The sequence below is a fragment of the Agelaius tricolor genome, unplaced genomic scaffold (genome assembly GCF_023055355.1).
Source record: "Agelaius tricolor isolate 1412-34295 unplaced genomic scaffold, bAgeTri1.0.p SCAF_6, whole genome shotgun sequence".
NCBI classification, from domain to species: domain Eukaryota; kingdom Metazoa; phylum Chordata; class Aves; order Passeriformes; family Icteridae; genus Agelaius; species Agelaius tricolor.
Genome location: NW_027269266.1, coordinates 28,727,473 through 28,748,058, shown reverse-complemented (window position 1 = coordinate 28,748,058; position 20,586 = coordinate 28,727,473). Strand labels below are relative to the sequence as shown.

The following is a 20,586-nucleotide window of genomic DNA, read 5'->3' as shown; positions in this document are numbered from 1 at the left end:
TTAAACAGCACCAGAAAAAAAATCATAAAACAGGGCTTTTGTGCTCTTGATTTATATATTGTTTTTTATGTCTGTTTAAAAAAAAGCTTTATTCTCAATAATCTTTCATGGGAAGCTTTGCTCTGACATACTTTCATCTAAGCCTTTTCTTCTGTGCTGACCTTTCTTCTTTCTATCCCCCCAAGTCTCTGAATCTTTCTAATATCTTTCCCATTCAGTAGCAAAATGAGTTTATTGGAATTCTTATGAAAACCAAAAGAGTAGAAATTGTGCAAGTGATATGCTAAACTGATATTTTTTGATGAAAGTAATAAATATTCCAAGTAAACAGGGCCTCCAAATAAAACAGCTATTTTCTTCTGGTGCTGTTTGACTCCCCTTCTGGGCTGTATGTGTGCACTGGTACATGTCGTCGTCTTTTTGGCCGAGTTGCACAACACTGCTTTTTTTCCAAGGAAGTGCATGAAAGCTGAGATTTGCCATTGTTCATTTTTATCCAATGTGTTGTAATGAATATGAGCCAATGCCATATTTATTTGTTCTGTGGCCAGCTTCTTCCTGGTTTTTTTCTCTCCCTTTCAGCTCAAGGACCAAATTGTTGAAACAACAACAAAACCACCACAATTGGCTTTATAGTCTTTCTTCTCCTTAGGGTCTTCCATTCCTTGGAAAATTTTAGTGCATTTGTAGTGTCATTTAAATGTACCAACACCAGGTGCTGCAAAGAAGGATTTTAAATGCAGTTTACCTGAAAAACAGTTTCTAGATGGACCAATCAAATCCTGAAGGTGTCCAGAGGTTTGAAGAGTATTAACCCCTCCCTGCCATAATTCTTAATTGTCAGAACAAATAGAGGCATGCACATTACCAATCTGTATGTGTAGAAGGGTAAGTGCAGGGTATTTATGATAGCTGAAAGAGCTGGAGAAGCAGGGACTTGCAGAAAGCTTAACATCTGCATGTTAGGAGTTTGCTGGGGATGCCCTCACTCACTGTATCTCTTCCCTCACATTCAAAATGACGTATCCTTCTATCACCCCTTCTAAACTACTGCTTACTTCTAACAGTGACACGACAGCTGCATCTGAGGGGAAAGTTCTTTTTTTATTACAGATCATTCATGTGTTAGTGCAAAATAACAAAACCCACAAAATCTCCTATCACCAACACCGATAGCTGAATTTATGTAAAAATGGTTTTTCCCAGTGAAGTGTAGTGGTAAGCTTACTTCAAAGACACATCTGAGTTCCACAATACCACTCTTTAATCCATGTAAAGAACTTGTGTAAAAGTTTTTCTTACTATTGAAGATTCTGCAGTTCATTTTTATTTTTAGGGAATTTAACTACCCATTTTAGCAACTTGATCTGTATTAAAAGAAGTCTCATTTATAATTTCATTTAATTTCGTATTCAATTTATGACCTTTCTACATATTGAAAAGGGATGGGGAAAACCTCTTGATTTTAATATTTATCAAGATTCTTCTTCCCTACCTTTAAGTAAGGAAAAGTTAGCTGTCTTGTTTCTGCTACTTCTCCAGTCTATTTACTATTCAGTAGGAAAAGAGGAATATCCCCAAGAAGATCTGCTGCAGCAATTTTCTTAAAAAATGGTCTTTTTGGGATTAAACACCTCTCTATACTGCCTGTCATGGACAAATCTGGACTTAATAAGATGTTTAATGTCCAGAAAGCCAAACTTTGAGAGAGAAAGCTCATTTATGGCTCCAAAAGACTATTTACACCTAGGCAGATAAAATATGTTTTCATCTACCAAGGTCATGCATTGTGAATACAGCATGCTCAGTGAGAAGCTTCTCAGGTAAATATAAAATTAAAGACGAATGCATTTTAGTTAAGTAATCTATGCTTCTGTTAGTGCCTCAATAAAAATTACTCTTAGTAGAGATTTTGTAGGTTATGGAGACCTACTTTCAAATCCTTGTATTATTTAAGCAAGTTTTAATGCTAATATTATCATACAATATTAGCATACTAATTATATAATTATTAGGAAATTATTTGGAAAGTATTTTCTATATAAGAATGCTACCTACTATATTTCTAACAATTGTTCAAATTTCAAGCTAACAGGGGTATTTTTAAACAGAAACCATGGAAATTAGATAGAAATTATGTTTGCTCTACTTACAGTACATTTAATCATATTAGCATGTAATAATAATAATCTGTTTAGTTTTGAATGAATATCTAGTATAATTTCCCAAAAAACTCACTTTCTTTTCAAACCAGGACACTGATATATAAAAGTTGAAAATAATTGTATACACAGAGAATTTCAATGCCAAATTTGCTCCATTAAACTCAGTGATACTTCCTCAGACTACACAAAATATTTGCTATCCTACCAACCCACTGTACAGCTTGCTTTCTTTGTCTAAGACATAAATCATCTGCTCTTTAAAGCTCTGCTCCCTACTTAGTTCAATCTCTCCTAACACCCTTTTAGTTCAGTGTCCTCTTCCCTTGAATATACTGGCACTTCTCTGCTAATAACATGACAAAAACTTGGTAAGTGGTATGCATTTACCAGCGTGGCTTTTAGATATCCTAGAAAAGAAGGGAATTTGACCATTTGTCCTAGTGTTTTAGAAGTTAAACAACCTGGTCAAAAGAATCATTCCAGCTCAGATGTCTGATGTCCAGCCTTCCCATCCTCACACCTGGGATTTTCCAGGCTGAAACACTGGAAAATGTCCTCCTCCATCATGAATTAATTTGCTGCTCTTAAGCCCTTTCTTTCAGATTAGCAGTTGATGTATGTCTAAACAGTGCTGCCATAAATATCGATATTGCTTCAAAAATGAGACATGTGAAAGAGGGAAACTATTGCCTACTTTAGAGAGATAAACTGAGACAAATGAAAATAAAATCTCAAGAGACATGTTTCAAGAATGAAATCTCCACAGATCAATCTCCCAAAGTCAGTAAGTGGTAAAAGTCACTGAGCTGAAACTAACACAGAAGGAAGAGTTCAGTGTCATACCAATATAATTATAATAAAATTGGTCAGGAAGTATTCCTGTAGTAATGAGGGGCCTTTCAGCTGAACTTATTTCATTTTATGTTTATTTCCGAGTCTACTAATTGTGGATCAGTTTTCTTAAAAGCTAAGGAAACATTCAGAGGAAATAAAAATATTTTACAGATTCTCTTTCTTTCACTAGTTTTAATAAAATAAAAACAGGTACTGAGAAAGGACTGAGTGTTATCCAGTGGACTAAATTAGGTAGTTGAGCCATGATGACAAGAGGGATGGGCAAATTCTGAAGAAAAAAGTTACTCAAGACACAATGTTTGACATCTGGTTTATGATGCTCTAATTGTCAGTAGTCAGCCAAAGCCAAAAGACTGCTATTGTCTTTCAGATGAAATATATCTAGAACAGTGCTGACTGTTTACTAAACTAAATATATTCTCTCAGTTGCTTCCTGAAGTATATGCCCCACCTTAGAATAGAAGATTTTTTTTTTTCTACTTTCTCTCTTAAAAATGCTGAGTTTAGGTCTGACAAGTTCTGATGGTCAGTGTACACCATGCTGAAGTGGTTATGCTGTAAGTACCCTTGTCGGGGCATAAGACAGCCATTAAAATAAATTACAAAATTTTCTTCCAATACAATGAAACATAATTTAAAAAAACCAGGTAAATAATTTAAAAGTATTTTAGAAAATTTTATGCAAAAATACAAATGAATAGTATCTTTCTTACTTTTGCTTTCTTTTAGATATATAATGCAAATTACAGTAAGGAAAATATTATTTTGTCTGAATGAAAGACACTTCTTATGTTACAGATTTTTCTTTTTCTTTTCTTTTCTTTTCTTTTCTTTTCTTTTCTTTTCTTTTCTTTTCTTTTCTTTTCTTTTCTTTTCTTTTCTTTTCTTTTCCTTTGTCTTTTCCCTGCCCACCCTTTTATCTTTTTTCTTTTTTTCTTTTTTTCTTTTTTTCTTTTTCTCTTTCTTTTTCTTTTTCTTTTTCTTTTTCTTTTTCTTTTTCTTTTTCTTTTTCTTTTTCTTTTTCTTTTTCTTCCTTTCATTTCTCTTGATTTCCCAACTTTATTACGTCTGTAATAGAGTACTAAATTTGATCAGACTCAATTTCCAATTTTTTTTTGAAAGCACTACATAAAAACTTAACTTCATTAAGTGCTGCTGGGATTCCAGCACCACATAACTAATGAGAGAATTCAGTAGCTTCATGTCAATGTGATGCTTCAAGTTCAAAGGGGACAAGGACATCCTGTTTGGTGTTTTGTTTCATTCAAGCCATTAAAACTGCATAGATCCTTTTAAGTGTTTTTTAAAGTAATCTTCTTTACTCCCTATCAGTAACCTAAAACATTATAAAAATAGGGTTCATTTATATAATCTTCAAATTTTTAATGTGATTTGGAAAAGAAAACCTTCAGCAATTCTCAGTGAATTGGAAGAAAACTCCTGGTGGATGAAAACTACTTAAAAATACCTTAAAGATCTTCAGCTTTTGTGACCTCAGTGTTTTTCTTCAAAAAGCATGCTGGGAAAATCCCAGAGGTGTCCACTGTGTGTGGGAATAGATGCACCCAAAAAGAGACAAAAGAAAAAAATTACATGGTTCAGGCCATATGCACTGTCTTCATGTATGTTCTACATAGCTACCATTGGTGCAGTTAACACGACTAGAAAAATAATGTTTTACTCACATGGTGATATAAATATCACAATTATATTTGGAAAACTAATTCCTTTGATGTAACATATTTGTTAATTAAATTACAATATTGAAACAGCATTGCATCACTTGATAAATGGATTTTCTTCACTGTTTTCCCCAGTATTTGATGCAGGTTTAAGAATGCTGCTTTCTCAAATATTTAAGTGAATGAAAAATTATTTTCATCTGCTTGCTTTGTAAATTTCAACACAATGGGTTCCGCTCTGCCACTTTTACTTCTGTGCTAACATGCTTCAAAACACTGCACTTAATTTAATTTAATGCCACTATTTCAAAGATAAATTGACAAAATTTCTAGAAATTCCTGGCAAATTTGTTAGGACACAGACCAGTCATATTGAAAAGCGATTTTACTGCAAAGATGTTCCTGTAGGAACCATAAAAGATGCTATTATACCTTTCAGTGAAAACAGAGGATTTCTGAGACTACAGATATTATCTTTTTTAATAAAAATAAAAATAGATACAAATAATAATAACTCGATTTGATGTTTTAGTCAATACCTCTTCTCCACAAGAAAGAAAAACCCAAGCCAATTAAAAATATTCTGTAATTTTTTCCAAAGTTTTGGATAAATTAAACTCTTTAACAGGAATAAATATCAGGTTTGTTTATTTTAAAAAGAAATATATTATATGAAAATTTTAAAAACAAAACAAACTTGGGAAGATATATAAATTTTTACTGAGATTTATATACATCTCAAATTTTAAATCGGTGATTTCTCTTGACAGCATAAAAATATTATGCAAAGCAATTTAAGTTATTCTTTGCTAACCAACTTTGATTAATAAGAAGAAAAATGATCAACAAGAACAAACAAATTATGCCTGGCTGCAATCATAAATAAAAACATAAAGTATATGGCAATACATGTCAGTCATCTGGTTTCCATATAAATAAATCACTGAATTAATATCTGATGTTAATTAATTATATTAGGTAAATAATTTTGAAAGCTAGCACACTTAAAACTGAGACATTTAAGGACGCATTCCACTATTAAATGGAACTGCTTTGCTTTATTTTGCTTCTAGAGAACGCTAATCTGTTTTAAGTAAGTAAACATTTAGAAAAGAGCTCTCACAAACAAATTACTTCTGAATGGATGCAATATCAGATATCAAAAAGAGAACCTTTTTTTTTTACTGAGAGGAATTTAAGAAAAAGGGATAAGACTGTGAATCAAAGGAAACAAATATGTGATTAATTTGCCATCATGAACAGAAAATACTAAGTGAATTTTTATTAACTGACAATATTTTGTTGTTCTGGACAGTTATCTTATTTTAGTTTCTTCTTCCAAAGAAGATCTTTCAAGATCTTTCCCTTAGTCCATTTAAGTGTACATGAATCATAATTGATCATAGGGAGAAAAGAATGAATCTGAAGCAAATAAGTTATTAGTAAATTCTCTTTAAATTTACATATTTTACAATAGAACAATTTGCATTTCTTTTCAATTTAATCCTATAAGATTTCAGGAAGTATTAAAATAAAAGTAAAAGCATTCAAATAGATGTTCTCATGTAAATATGTTTTTGAAGAGTTTTTAGCATTTTTTTTACCATAATAATATTTACAATCTCTGTCCCTGTCAACAATACTTATTTTAGTAAATATTAATCAGGTTTGTGGGGTAATCTCAATCAACAGGACTGTTCAAAGTGAGGAAAAAATTGTGGGATTAGGATCTACATTCTTGCATTTCCAGAAATTTTATGGCAATTAGTTGGTATAAGCAAGAACAATTTCCTTAGAGACAGCCACCACTCCCACCCCACAAAACAACAAATGAAGGTAATAAAGTGCTGAAAAAAAAATTAGGGTTTTTTTTTCATGTGCCAGTGTTGGCAACTTGCATCATTTTATTGCAGACTTCATAGTATTCAGTGTTTGCATATAAAGCTATTATAATCAGGAGATTGCAATTTAATTAGAATGTTTCATTGATAAAAAAATGGATGCAGGGAAAAGCTTAAATAATGAAGGAAGATGTTCTGAGAGCTCCACAATAAAACAAATCTGAGTAGCATTTTACTAACTTTTACAATAATTTTGAGGCCTGAAGCAGTGGGTTTTTAACTTCTAGAACTGGTAGTACTGATATTCTATTTCAACAATTAATAAGGTGTGGCTATGTGACTTTTTGAAACTACCACCATGAATTAATGTTTTGAGTTTAATCACATAGCTAGGCACAAAAATTTCCCTTTGCCCACAAGTAATTAAAGGTATCTTTTATAGCACCTATTTCAATAACTTATTTTCTTTGTCACAATGATACCTTGAACATAATGTTTTAAATTTTATTTTATGTATTTGCTTGAGTAAAATATCCCAACACAACAGCAACTAAGACAATTTCTGGGATCAAAGCTAAAAATACCAAGAAAATCTCTTCAGATTACTGAAGAATTGCTGGTGCTGATACCAGTCAGACCTAAAGTGCACTTGATACTGGGATAGTGTGAAAAAGATGAGTTTGCAGACTGAAAAAACAGATGGCCCCTTATCACCCCATGGGGCTAAACACACAAGAGCAAACTTCAGAGACGCCTTACCTTTACCTTGTCTATCCCTATCAGGAGAGACTGTTATATTAAGTGTTATTACCTCTCAAGCCCTCCCTGTGATCAGCTTTTGAAGTCCATGGCCAAGAGGCCAGTGTGAGAATATCACCTCAGATAAGAGGTGTTTGCTCTGTGAAATATTCAGGACAGGAATCCATGGAGCCCGTGATAGTTCAGCAGGGAACCACAAACTGCAGCTAATATCATTTAATCCCCTGTTGGTTTGAGAACTGCCCGCCATAAAAAGCATAACTGGCTGTTTATTTGTGCAGGCAAGAGATAACATCTTAAAGTTACAGTCTGCCTTAAGTAGTGGGGATGTGAAGCCCAAAGAAATGAACCATCCAAGCTCATAATCAAAATTGTGTGTGCTCTCTTCTTCTCTGCCTAATGAGATGTAAACATTTTGGCTGCTGTCTCTTTTGAAAGATATTAATCAATCTATTGGTTAGAAATCACAAAGGATAGTCGGTCTTCAAATTACATGCCTTCTTTTATAGCATTTTGAAGCTGTGAACAATATGTTAAAAATTTTCCCATGGCGCAACCAAGTAAATACTTGTGGCACATTTCTATTTATTACAGAGAATGGTTAAATTCTAAGACATAAATCATGCTCCTCTACTAAAGACTACAAATTCCCAAAGACAAGACTAATTCCCAATGCAACCATGCTATAAAAGATCAGACACTTTGTTATGCAGAAATCCACATTTGGAGATGTCTTTCAACAATGTTCTCTCAGGATCCAATCCTGTAAAAGGCACAGGCAAGTTGCTGAACACTGTGTCAGGCTCCATTGCTTTCAAAATGGCCCTAAAAACTTATATTTAATTTGCCCTATTTAAATTGTAATCTGATGTGATTAATACTGCCTAAATGAAAAAAATACTTTGTTCTTTCCTTTCTTCTACTAAATGACAGACTCTTTGTTTCAATAAGGAAAAAGATTTTGTAAGTTTAATTTCAAAACTGAGAGAAGGTACGACCAATTTTACCTTTTTTGCATCCCTCACATAAGTTATTGTCATTAGCCAATGTTGCTACTGTAGCATGAAAGAAAAAACATCAAGAGGTAGCTGGAGAGATAAGGGAAGATGACCAAAAAGGAAAAATAATTCTTAATGGTTCTGTAGATTGTCTTTTTTTCCCATTGTAATCTATCCTCTGCCCTGTCCCCAGCAACTGCCCTAAATCAAGGAATAAAAGGAATGGATGGGTACCTGATGCATTCTGCAGATGGATTGACACTGCATAGCTGAACATGCTGTACAGGTGGTTTTTCACTTGTACCAATTAGTTAACTAGCCAGCAGACAGATCTTCTCTTTGAGATGCAGGAATGGGAATGGAAATGGAAATCTCTCCTGGCTCATTTGCAAAAAGAAAGGTCAAGTAAAAGTGAAATCAATATTTATTTACTTATATTTCTAATTTCATTCTCTTTCTGCTTAGGTAAGTCCTTTCTGAAGATACACCAGTTAGCCAGACAGTATGGAAAACACTGGGCAATAACAAAATCAGTACTAAGGCTTCTGAATCCTTCAGATGAGTTTTATTGTCCAGTTAGACATGCATGCCCCAAAGTCTGAAGACGAGGATTTCCCTAGTCTCAGTAAATGAGGTGAATTACTCAGTTTTCTAATGGCTCAAGCCAATAGTCCAAGCCATTGACATATGCTTACTTGCCAGTATGTGAAAGCAAGTTCTTTAACCAAATCTCAGAATTTTTCTGAATTTTTTGAAGTACTAATCCCTTCTTTAAATGAAATTAAAAAAAAAAAAAAAAGGGCCTTTTCCTCTTATATCTTTACATTTGCCTTTTTATGCTGTGTCCTAGAGGGGATACTAATTTTATACAGTGAACTCCAATCTCTCTTCCACAGGAGCCAACAGACTAGTCTTCATCAGAGAACAGGATTTCTGAAATTTTCAACATTTCATACTTATACATGTAAGTGTGGTGTACAAGCCATTAATGTATCAGATCCTGGCATCACTGACAAATAAATCACCGATATCTGTATTGCAAGAGCAAATCTAAGGAGTAAATAAACATAAAATTTAGGAGGCTGGGCAATCCAATAGCCATGTCCAAACCATAGGATATGATAGAGCAATGACTGCTGTGGGCTACAAGGAAAAAGGAACCAAAATGCTTTACTTCTTGTAGTGAATCCTATAAAACAGGAAAAACAGAAAATAATCATATCTAAGGCTTGGTAGCCAATTAATTTGTCATTTATTTTGATGTCTTTTGGATCATAGCAAACTACCATTTATTCAAGAAATCACCCTAGAGAAAACCCAAACTTTGCTTTCAGAAGTGAGCAAGTGGAAGCAAAATCTTGATGCTACATTTTCTTGCTGCCAGGCACTGGGTATCATGTAGTTTCCAAGAGACAAAATGGACAGAAAGAAAATACCTGATACCAATGAGGACACTCCTCAGTGAGGAACTATCAGTGATCATTGCTCCAACCCATCTCCAATGCTGTTAGCTCTGAGTCAAAAGCTGAAGGATCTATCCTGCTGGATAATCATGCTATAACCTCAAGTACCAGAAAGGTAACCAAACTATGTAAAAAAAATAATCTCTGAACTCAAGAGAATTCAGAAAAGAAGGCAGCTGTGGCAACTGAAGTAATTTAACTGCTTACTGCTACCATAAATTTTCCTATGCAATCTCTTCCTTTCTCTGCTGCCTCTGGCACACATTGGTCCTTCCATGATTTGATTCAGCTTCAGTCTCTTCACTTTTTTGACTTTGCTTTCTGATGGGCTGATGAGTTAATGTTCCATGTGTTTACAGAGAGATTGACAAGAAGCTGACCTGGTTCAAGGTAACAATGGACAAGTCAGAAGGGGAAGTGGTGTGCAACCACCCTTTTGTACAGCAAGGAGCTGCTCAGAGCAGCTATGCCAGCTATGAAACTGCAGTCAGAGGCAGTCAGTGCCAGACTTACCAAGATCACAGCTTCTCGTAGCTGAGTCAAAAAGACGTTCTTACTTGTGAAGAGATTAGATATGGTGTTATAAAAGCCTGCAATGCTATTTTTAGAAAATCAAACTGTATTAAAAGAGCTACCAAGCTACTACTATTCTCTTTAGTCAGCTGTCAATTTGCAGAAGCTCTTTTTTCCTGCTTTTCTTTAATGTATACCTATTACATTAGCCCCAGTAGTCTCAGTCAGCACTCTTTATTGGAGTCAAAAGTCAGAGAAGACTTTCAGACAATCACAAGAAAGTCAAGTTCCTACCCAAAGATATTCTACCCAAAAAAACTCACAGCCAGTCCAAGGCTATTTAAGTCCAGTAGAGAGTATTATCTGGGGACTCCTTTAGAAACTAAGTACTTTCAGGAAACAAACAAACAAACAAACAAACAAAACAATGAACATATATAGCCTTTTAAGTACTTGAAATACTCAGAATAGTCACATAGAAAGTTTTAGAAATACTGAAACTGGCACATGGGAAACTATCCCTGAAACATATCTGAAGTACCAGGCTTTGACCCTGAGGAGTTCTGCATTTGAATTCAGTGATATGTAGTTCTAGCATTAGCCTTTGATCTGTTTCTAACCCACATGCTATGCACAAAACCCAGTGGGAAACTGAGAATTCCAAGATACAGTAGGACAGTTGTGAAGGCTCAAGAAAAAGATGAGTCATGGAACATAAACTCCTGCATGAAGCCTTTGGTGAAGCCTTCTGAGCGTGCTATGGCATACCTAATTGCAAGGATGCCAGCTATTTATAAGTCTCCTTTAAAGCCTTCCAGTGACAGCTGGTACACCATGCTAGATCATTTGTTTCAGCAATGTCATCTCTTCATTACAACTCTGCCCATTGCTTCTGAATTTGCTTGTGCCAAGATGCTAGGTGTTTTATCTTTTTATAGCATTTCATGTTACATTCAGAGATCTTTTTATCAAAACTCATTACTCCCAGTGGGAATTGGAACTGAAATGTGAAGGCCAAAGCAACAGGAAATCAACAGGCCCCCAAGTTCAACCTGGTTGCTCTTGTGTCCTGCAAAGTATCAGTTCCAGCCATAAGAGATTCCTCACAGAAGAGCTGTTGGCAATGTGTAAGTCAGCAGTCTTTCTTACACGTTAATATCTACCACTTATGCTGACATATCCTTTGGAAATAACCAGGGCTCATGAGAAGGGAAACTGCTAGTAACTTCAGCACTTTTTTCATTGGTCCCCCTTGAATGGAGTGTATTACAACATAATGCAGGTTTTGATAGGTTAAGGGAGTTATTGCAATTTTCTCAAATAAAAACATTAAAAGTTGCAAATCAGCTTAGATACAATCAGTTATATTCTAGGCACTGGATCAACTTTTCATTACAAATTTGGCATAACAGAAGAAAAATATTCCAGCAGACAAAATATCATTTACTCTTTAAATGCCCACAGTGGATCCTTTCCTACTGCTAATTGCTGATTCTATTTTACACTCTGGTGTCAAATAGCATCTTTGGAATAGGAGAGTAAAACAACAGGAAAACTCTAGTAAATCATCACAGCCCTTAACAAATGAAGTGCTTCAGGAAGTTAAGTACCTTGAAAAAGGTCTTAATTCTTGCTTGACACTTCTCTATTTACTTTATTCTTTTTATGGAATGGTCACAATTTAATGAGCAATTATGTAGAATATTTACTTGAACAGTAAAGTGATCTCAGTGGCTTTAGTGCAAGCATTATTCTAAGGACTGTTCTATAAAATAAAGAAAAAGTACTTCACCTCAGGATAATGTTACATGGACATCTTCAGCCAGCAGAGCTAAATTTCTTACAAGATCTAACAACTTGCAAATTTATGATAGGATCTGAGAGATCTTCTTCAGACTTGTTCACTACACAAAATTCAAATTGTGTGATAATACTATATGTTTTAGCATAAAATGTAAAAATTAGCTGTAAAATAAAGCACAAAATGTATCAGTTCTATCTTCAGTAGTTCTATCTAAGGATCATCAGGATAATAGGGAAGAGTATATTCCTACTCTTTAAGCATATCCTTACTATTCTAAATATAAAGTTCCTTTATTCCCTTCTTCTACCATTATTTTTCTTATATTTTATTGTCAATACAACTTCTATTACTCCAGTAAAAAAGTGAATTTGATAAAAATATATTTTGATAATACATGTTATATGGTGCTGATATTTTGTGTTATCTTATTGAAAAAAAGATTCTAATAATAAAAAGAAACCATCGGACAAGTCAGGAACGGAGATGTTTTTCTCTCACCTGATTATATTTTACAATAAAATCAAAGGACTTTTACAGTCTCTGATCTAAACAAAGAGGTCCCAAACACTTCAATAGTTACTCTGCATAAATCTGTGTATGAGAGTTCCAGCTGCTACACCCACCTTCACCTTACATCTTGGGGAACCACTTAGCCAAGCAACAGGGACAGAGCCATGAGAGTACTGAAGATGGACATTGCAAAAGACATTCCTCTATTTCAGCTAATGAGGTTAAACTTGAGTCGTTACAGAAGGGGCACAGAAAGCAAAATCTAAGATAAGTTGCCTGAATATTCCTGACAGAACATACCAGGTATTAGAGAAGCTCCTGAGCAAGAGTTGGCACCTTTAACTGGTGCAAGACCCTGGGCCAAGAGGACTACCAGGGAAGTTTAACATCATCTTTGCCTCACTTTCTTCTCTTCGCTTTTTGATGTTAAACTTGATGCCATTCCCATAGCATAATGCCACAGGCAAGGCAGTGTCTGTGAGTAAAGATAATATTTTTAGCAGACAGAAATTTTTATTTGGAAAAACAAAATCCTTTTCTGACACAAACCCTTTTGAGGGGGGAAGACCTTCTTCAGGGCAAAGCGATTGTGAATGCAAAAGCATACCTGTTTCTAATTATGCTAGGTGGCCTTTCATCAGTGTTGTCAATAAAGCTTGCCTTTCCTTACTAAGATATTAGGAATGTAGCTTGTACCAAAGGACTGAGAACTTCCCAGCAGCAACAAGTTCTGCCATATGCCACCAGTCACATCAAATCTTTGAAGCCCTTTTTGTTCTTAAAATAATATAAAATCCATCACGAAGTTTATGCACATGGGTTGAGTATATATTTCAAGATGTGTATGTGTATGTAGGTGTATTATACAAGCACCTTTTGAAATCATAGCACTTCATTAAGAGAGAGGATTGGCACAAAGAGCTAACATAAAGAAAAATGTGCCTGTGAAATCCTCAAAGTTGTGGTTGAAACAAATGTTTTACTTAATGTTCATTCTCAATTCTACATTGCATCAAACAAATCTGTTTCACAGACAGGTAAAATATTAGTCAAATATTGCTTAGTTTAGTGAAAACTAATCAACAGATAAAGAGGAATTGCAAAGCCACTTTGTAAAAATAGGGAAAGTGATCTGAAAAGTGCAGTAAGATAGGAAAGATTCAAACTTCCTTTCCAATCTTTTTTTAAACCCGATCTCTTTTTCTTTAATGGACCATTAGTGATTTCATTACTTAATACAACTAGAGATAAATTAGGAAGTGAGATATCACCAAGCTCTGCTATCATCACTGATCTCAGCTGGCCAGATTCCACTCTACAGCCTGCTAGAGGAGTTGAGAGTCACCTCACTGTGATAAATTCTGACATGCACAACAGACTCACAGATTTAAAATCAACTGCAAATATATACATATATGATTATTTCGTTGCTGATATGTTTCTTTACTAATTAGAAATGGAAAGTCCTCAGTAAATAAGATTGTATGATAATATAGAAAAAAATTAAAATTCTGGGTTAAAGCAGATTACGGTTTGCATTTCTCAAACTGTGCAGATTCATTACCAGATCATTTTTGTTGAATGTAATTGCCTGCTACATGGTTACTCCAAGGCTGAAATTAGTTCAATCTACTATCTTCATCCAATGATTTTTACTTTATAACTTGGGACAATTGATTAGTTAATAAATTTTAATTTTTTCTCTTAGATTGTACTCTGATAGAAAGACATAAAAAATTCATTACCAAGTATCTATTGGCTTCTAAATGCTCTTTAAGAGCAAGGTTAGTAGCTAAGAATCTATCTTCTCTCCTTTGATCTCAATGTCTCTCTAGTTTGTAAAGCTTGTATTAAAACATAGAAATCAGAAAATTGAATGTATTAAGTGCACACAAAGTGGTAAAGATTTATAAAGTAAGAATATTTACAGGTTCAGCTTGACTTGTTAATGCACAATTTCTAATTATTACAAACCAATTATATTAAAACTTTGCACAAGTATCCATTTTAATGTTCAATATGAAAGTTTCTCTTTGGACTTTTTTTTTAATAGAATGTTCATTTTCCTACATACCACATATAGTATGTTATGTTCTAAAATAGAATGGTGGAATGTGGAGAATTTTGTTTTGGGGAAATAATAAATTCCTTTGGCTCTGTCAAAAGGGCTTTATTCATCCCTCAGGTGCATGATCATTATCTGAGTCTATCTAGGCTTTTCTTTTAATTTAAACAAGAGCCACCTACACTGTTTTTTTGGGGTTTTTTGTCTGTAAGCAAAAAATCACCTTTTTTTGCTTACAGACACATATGCAGAAGTAGTGTGCAGCCTCTTATATTAGAAAATGTATTAAGGTTACTTAAAAAAAGTTATGAAAGATTACTTTAAAAAATTTATGAAGAGTTAATTAATTCATGAATGAAAATTAACACTAATTTTAATGTCAGACAGCTTTTCTTTGCTGCAATTTCTAGTTAGATTGTTGGAGTTGCTATGCCAGAATACAGAATATTATATATGCCAAAGCATCTTGTATCCTTAAGGGACACATAGAATACCTTCTCAGCAGCTAAATACAGATAGTCATACAATGGTTCTCAACAAAATATCTAATTTAGTACCAGCTGAAAGTTCACCTCCTTGCCACACAAGATCATGGGATGGTGCCTCTGACCAGAAACCACTCATGGAAAAAAACAGTGAGTAAATTGCCCACCTCTTTCTGCAAAATGTTTTTTGAAAATCAAAATACACAGGGAAATTATACTCAAACATGCACACTGCCTGCTATGTTTCTTTCCTCTCCACTGCAACTCCTGCATTAAGCTGAAGAGCTATGCTAAAACTCAACACGTCTAACTTGTAGCCAGAGGGATATTCCATTTCCAGCCCATTTGTGCATAAGCACCTGTGTAAGCACCTTTGGGTGGACCCCTGCACTGCTCTCTGCATTCTCCCTTGTCACAGCACACCCCTATGGACACTCACACTGTTCCTCCATCATTTTCATTGGTATTCAGGGGAACCTGTTTAGCATGCAGTGACAATTATAATAAAAAATATGCATATCCACCCTGAACCTCCTGAGGTATACACAGCTTTGGTCTATTGATCTGTAACAAAAGGCAGAGGTTAGGACAAAATCCTCTGAACTGGAGTCCATTTCTGCAGTGTTTTAAACACCATTAAGTCTCGTTGGCTTCTCCAGACTTTCCCAAGGCATTTGCCATTAGCAGCAGAGGTCCATATTTAATAGCTGTTGAAGTGATATTATAGACTGAATATACAGAATAAAAGTAGATATACTGAAGAAAATTATTCACAGCATTGCATTAGGAAACCATTTTGTGTTGCCCCATGTAAAGCAATTGATATAAAGCAATATTACAATGCAAATTCTGTACAGAGAGTTACTACATCAGCCAGCCTTGCTTAACATCCCAGAATCAGTTTGGCCACAATGTCTGGTAAGATCTAGGAATTTTGGAGTGTTACAAATGAGATGTGTCAGGCAGACCTGTCTTTCAGAAAGTATTAAATCTCTGCCATAAGTACACATTTTGAAAGATTGAAATGGACATCCAAATATTGAGACCCAGCAGAGTAGTCTTTTAGAAAAAATTGGCCTTCATAAACACTGATGTAACTCAGAATTAATGCCACGGAGCTGAAAAGATTACAATAACAAAAGAGCAATATGAGATTGGATTTAGGCATCCAAAGTCTAAAATGTCCAATATATATTTAAAGAGAAGTAAGTTACTCCAGCATTTGGAAATTGGGGCCTATTGAAAAGCATGAAACATCTAAAATGTTATTTGAATGCCAGAAAAGTATTACTTTAGAAAGTCAAGACAAAAATGCCAAGAGGAACATAAGGGAGTGAGCCAGGAACTCTAATATGTTTGTTTCCACCTTGTCCATGATCTGGGCAAGCAGTGCAGCTCTCCAGGCATCCCTAGGTATTAACTGCTGGACAGTCCCTGCCCTCAGTGACACAGCTGTCATCTCACAAAACAGAAACGCAGATGTGAACTGGACTTATATAATAAGGTTCCTAACTAGAAAAAATACCAACTCAGAAACATGTGCCAATGGCAATACCTACATTTAGCTGTGACTTTGTACCCGCCCAGCGGAGGGTCATGGCCTTCCACAGCATCGAATCCTGCTGACACCAGGACAATTTCTGGATCAAACTCATTGGCAGCTGGCATGATCACAGTCCTGTAGAATGCAAAGAACCCAATGTGATAAAATTAAAAGAACTTCCATGTTCATTATATAAATTCTCAAAAAACCAACACAAGATATTTTATTTTCATTAAACGAATCTCCATGGTAGCTGTTCAAGTCCAAGGCTTCAATGATTTTCTTTCTATAATCACTCTTTTTTCTTTTGTATGACTGAGAAAAAAAGGCAGGTACATGTGAAAGCCTCTAATATTACTTACACATCTGTGTCTGTTTTATTCTGCTGCCTATAAAAAGCTGCCTCTTCCAGGGAAGTGACTAATGGTTTACAGAGAGCTCTCAAAGCCTGACTGGATACCCGGACTGCTCCAGTTAGTGTGAACTTGGTGTAAATTTGAACTATAAATTTCTTTTGGGAAAATGTTTGCTTTCCAAACTTTTTTTTTTTTTTACTCCTTAACATTTTTAAATGTTTGTCGAGGTGGGGGGTGACTCTAGCAAAGGAAAAACATGAAATTCCCTTAATCAAATCCAGACTATGTTGTCAAGCCTTTCCAAGGTCAAGCATAACAGGAATGTGACAACCACGAACTAGTGACAGCAACCCCTGCTGGTGTCAGGAAGACAATTCAGCCCTTTACAGTCACAAAGATTCCACTTTTTTAACCCCTTCCTTGACAAACTTGTGTGTGGATATTTTACCACTTTGATTTTGTCCTTCTCCAACCTCAAAGCCTGAAAGCTGGATTGAAGGAGAAGATAAGCCCCTTTGCTCTGCACTTGCAGATGTGTTCTTTCAGGCTGATTCCAAAGGGAAGGGGTGAGGATGCCTTCTGCACTGGTTTGACGAACACTGAGGCTGTAATGGTTGTGCTAAATCAAGGGGATATGGCTAACATTAAAAGGCAAATACATATATAAATGTTCTATCCCAGAAAAATTAAAAATTAACTCTAGAAAAATCTTCACATTCTGACCAGTGTAGACCAATCCCAATTGGTCTACACTGGTCAGAATGTGAAGATTAATTTTGTGCATGTGTAATGCTATTTGTTTAAGTTCAATGTTTATTGTTTATTTGATAAACCACTTAGTCCAAAGAAATCATATTTTTGTGGAAAGGTTTAGGTTTTCTGTGAGAAAAAAGAAAGACAAATGATATCAACAATTCTCTAGGTTTTTCTTTAGTTTAGTTTTTGACCTATGCATTATAAACTTTATTTTGTTTTGTTTGCCTCAAAGGTAATTTTAATATTAGGAAAATGTTCATTTTACTTGTTAATCATAAAAAAAAAGATAATTCAGATGAAGCAAAAAGTCTTTGTCAGAGCATGCAGCATTTCAATGAATACAGTTTTACATTAAAAAAAGGATAGAGGCCACTTAAAAATACTTTGGTGATTTTGCTGAAATTGCACCAAAAATATTTACAGGCAAAGTGATACAAGTTGTGAAATATTCCTTTTTATACAAGTCATTAGTAGGCCTCTGCTGAAATATGGATTCCAGTATTGAGCATTGCACTTCAAGAAGGATCTAGACCAACTGGAGAGATCAAAAGCAAAGAAAAAACTTTCAAAAAAACATAACTTAAGTGGATAAATAATATCATTATTTGATTTGCATAACATGGGAGCAAACATGATAAAAGTGCACAAATACATAAGTGCGTTGCAAGAGGAAAGAAATAACCTGTTATGTACTCTGTGGACAGGACCTGAAGCAGCTGCAGCAGGAAACCTGTACTTCAGACACTGGAACAAGCTTTTAAATACTAAGAATAAATAATAATATAAATAAAATGTTTAAGAAAATTGGAGACTTTCCATTGCTTGGACTTTTTTATAACAGCTGAAACAAATATCCACCGAGGTTCCTACAGGTTTGAGCTGACATGGCCTGGAGGCAAGCAGTCAATCACTCCTCCTTTAGGCTTTTTTTCCTATTGTTCCACGATGTAGAACACTCTGACACACACAGTACATACTATGAATACTTACATTAGACACTACAATGTCTGAGTTTTTGCAGGCTAATCTCCACAAAGCTAGGGAACAATATCAGGAATAAAGGTCTCCTACGCAACCACATCTTATCTTATGTACATACCTTCTGATACTCTAATAACAAATTCATTGTCTGAAGCAACAGATACTTCCCAAACTTCCCCACGTCTGCAACACATGTGGCATGGATCCTGATCACTGATGAGGACTGTGGCTGATACACAATCTTCATCTGTCCCCATAGCACCATACATCTTATAGACTGAAAGAAGGAGGGATCCTATGAAGAACCCTCCCTATCTGCAGCCACTTGAGCTTTTGCCCTCCTCTTCTCCATTCATATTTCCTCAAATTCAAGTCAGGCTCTGCTTTTTATTTCTTCATGTCAAACAAAGTGGCAGCACCACAGAGTACAGCACAGACTAAACTCAGCAGTCAGACAATGGAGTATGTTCAGTGCAGAGAAGCCCTGCAAGCTCAAGTTGCTGACCAGTAACAGCCTCACCAGTCTAACACACAAAGAAATTTTTGAGAGTCTTATAATTTGGAAACACTGGGAAAATCTACCACACTTCTACCACATTTCAAGACCTTGCTCTTAAGCATAAAGATGTCAGCACATTTTTTAATAACAATGGGGCAAAACAATGCATTTGACCCTTAATCTCATTCATAGAAGCAGCAAAAATTGCTTAGACACAGTTTATTCAAGTTTTTTGTCAAATAAATATGTCTGACATTAAAACTGCCAGCCATACTGGGTAGTAATAGGAAAATTATTAAATACTGAAAGCAAGGTCTTTTGACACAAAGAACCAGGAATAGCTATTAACACCATCTTTAATAGTCCTGAACAGGAAATAGTAGCACATTCATAAATCTCTACAGAAATGATATATAGGAATCTCAGCTCTAGAAATGAGAAGGCTATAATGCTAATAACTGGAGGTGGAATTTAGAATTCAGTGTTCTATTACATCTTTCACTATTAGCTGAATTCACTTTATCAAAATAACAGCTAAGAGAATTTTTTCTGAAAGAAAGAATTTTTTCTTTTAAAAATGTACATAGTGTCTGTTACATTTCGCCAGAAAAGTAACATCCTACTTTTGCTGTCTTATTGTCTCACAAACTAAGACATAACTTTGCTACTGCTACTTTGCACACAATGTACCCAGAAGAGCTAACCTGTATGCCCTGTGTGGATTATTTCTTTTTCATCCTCCATAGTATTGAGGGAAGTGGAATTTCAGAGATCATCCATCTTATAATGTTCATAATTTAATACAGAAGAACCTCTAAGGACTTTTCATTTTGAAAATATCATGGAAAACTAAAAAACAAAAAATATAATCTCTTTACTGGGATAGTAAGCTTGACTCCTCTCTTAAACATCTCAGAGTGTCCCTGGTTCTTGTTACAGAAGTCAAGGCTACTATTTGGTCCTTCAAAAAGATGATGGCCACAAGTCTCTCAATATAGACCTTTGGTTCCTAAATCTCTAATCCAGTCTTCTACATTAATCTACAGACATTTAGGTGGTTACTCTTTTGAATAAATTCTATGATATATCCACTCAGAAAAGAGCAACATAACATCTGGAAAACAGAGTTTTGGTTTGGAGTTTATGTAGGTAGGACATCGGTAATGTTTGTCTAGCCTTGGCAGTAACTCCTTTGTGGCAAGAAACACACACGAAAATTCTTTCACAAAAATGACAGATACTTTCTTATCTTCTGAAGTTCTATTAGAAATGATATACACACACATTTTAAAATATAGTCTTCTTTTCACC

At 34.9% G+C, this 20,586-nt stretch overlaps 1 protein-coding gene across 11 annotated transcripts in view; it reads right to left on the bottom strand.

The window, feature by feature from the left end:
- HDAC9 (histone deacetylase 9) overlaps positions 1-20,586 on the bottom strand; it is a 455,819-nt gene that overhangs the window by 43,689 nt on the left and 391,544 nt on the right. For all 11 annotated transcript variants that reach the window (XM_071429136.1, XM_071429143.1, XM_071429142.1 and 8 more), the window contains one exon: positions 16,700-16,818. In XM_071429136.1, the coding sequence (XP_071285237.1) occupies positions 16,700-16,818 (119 nt within the window). The remainder of the gene's footprint in view (positions 1-16,699; positions 16,819-20,586) is intronic.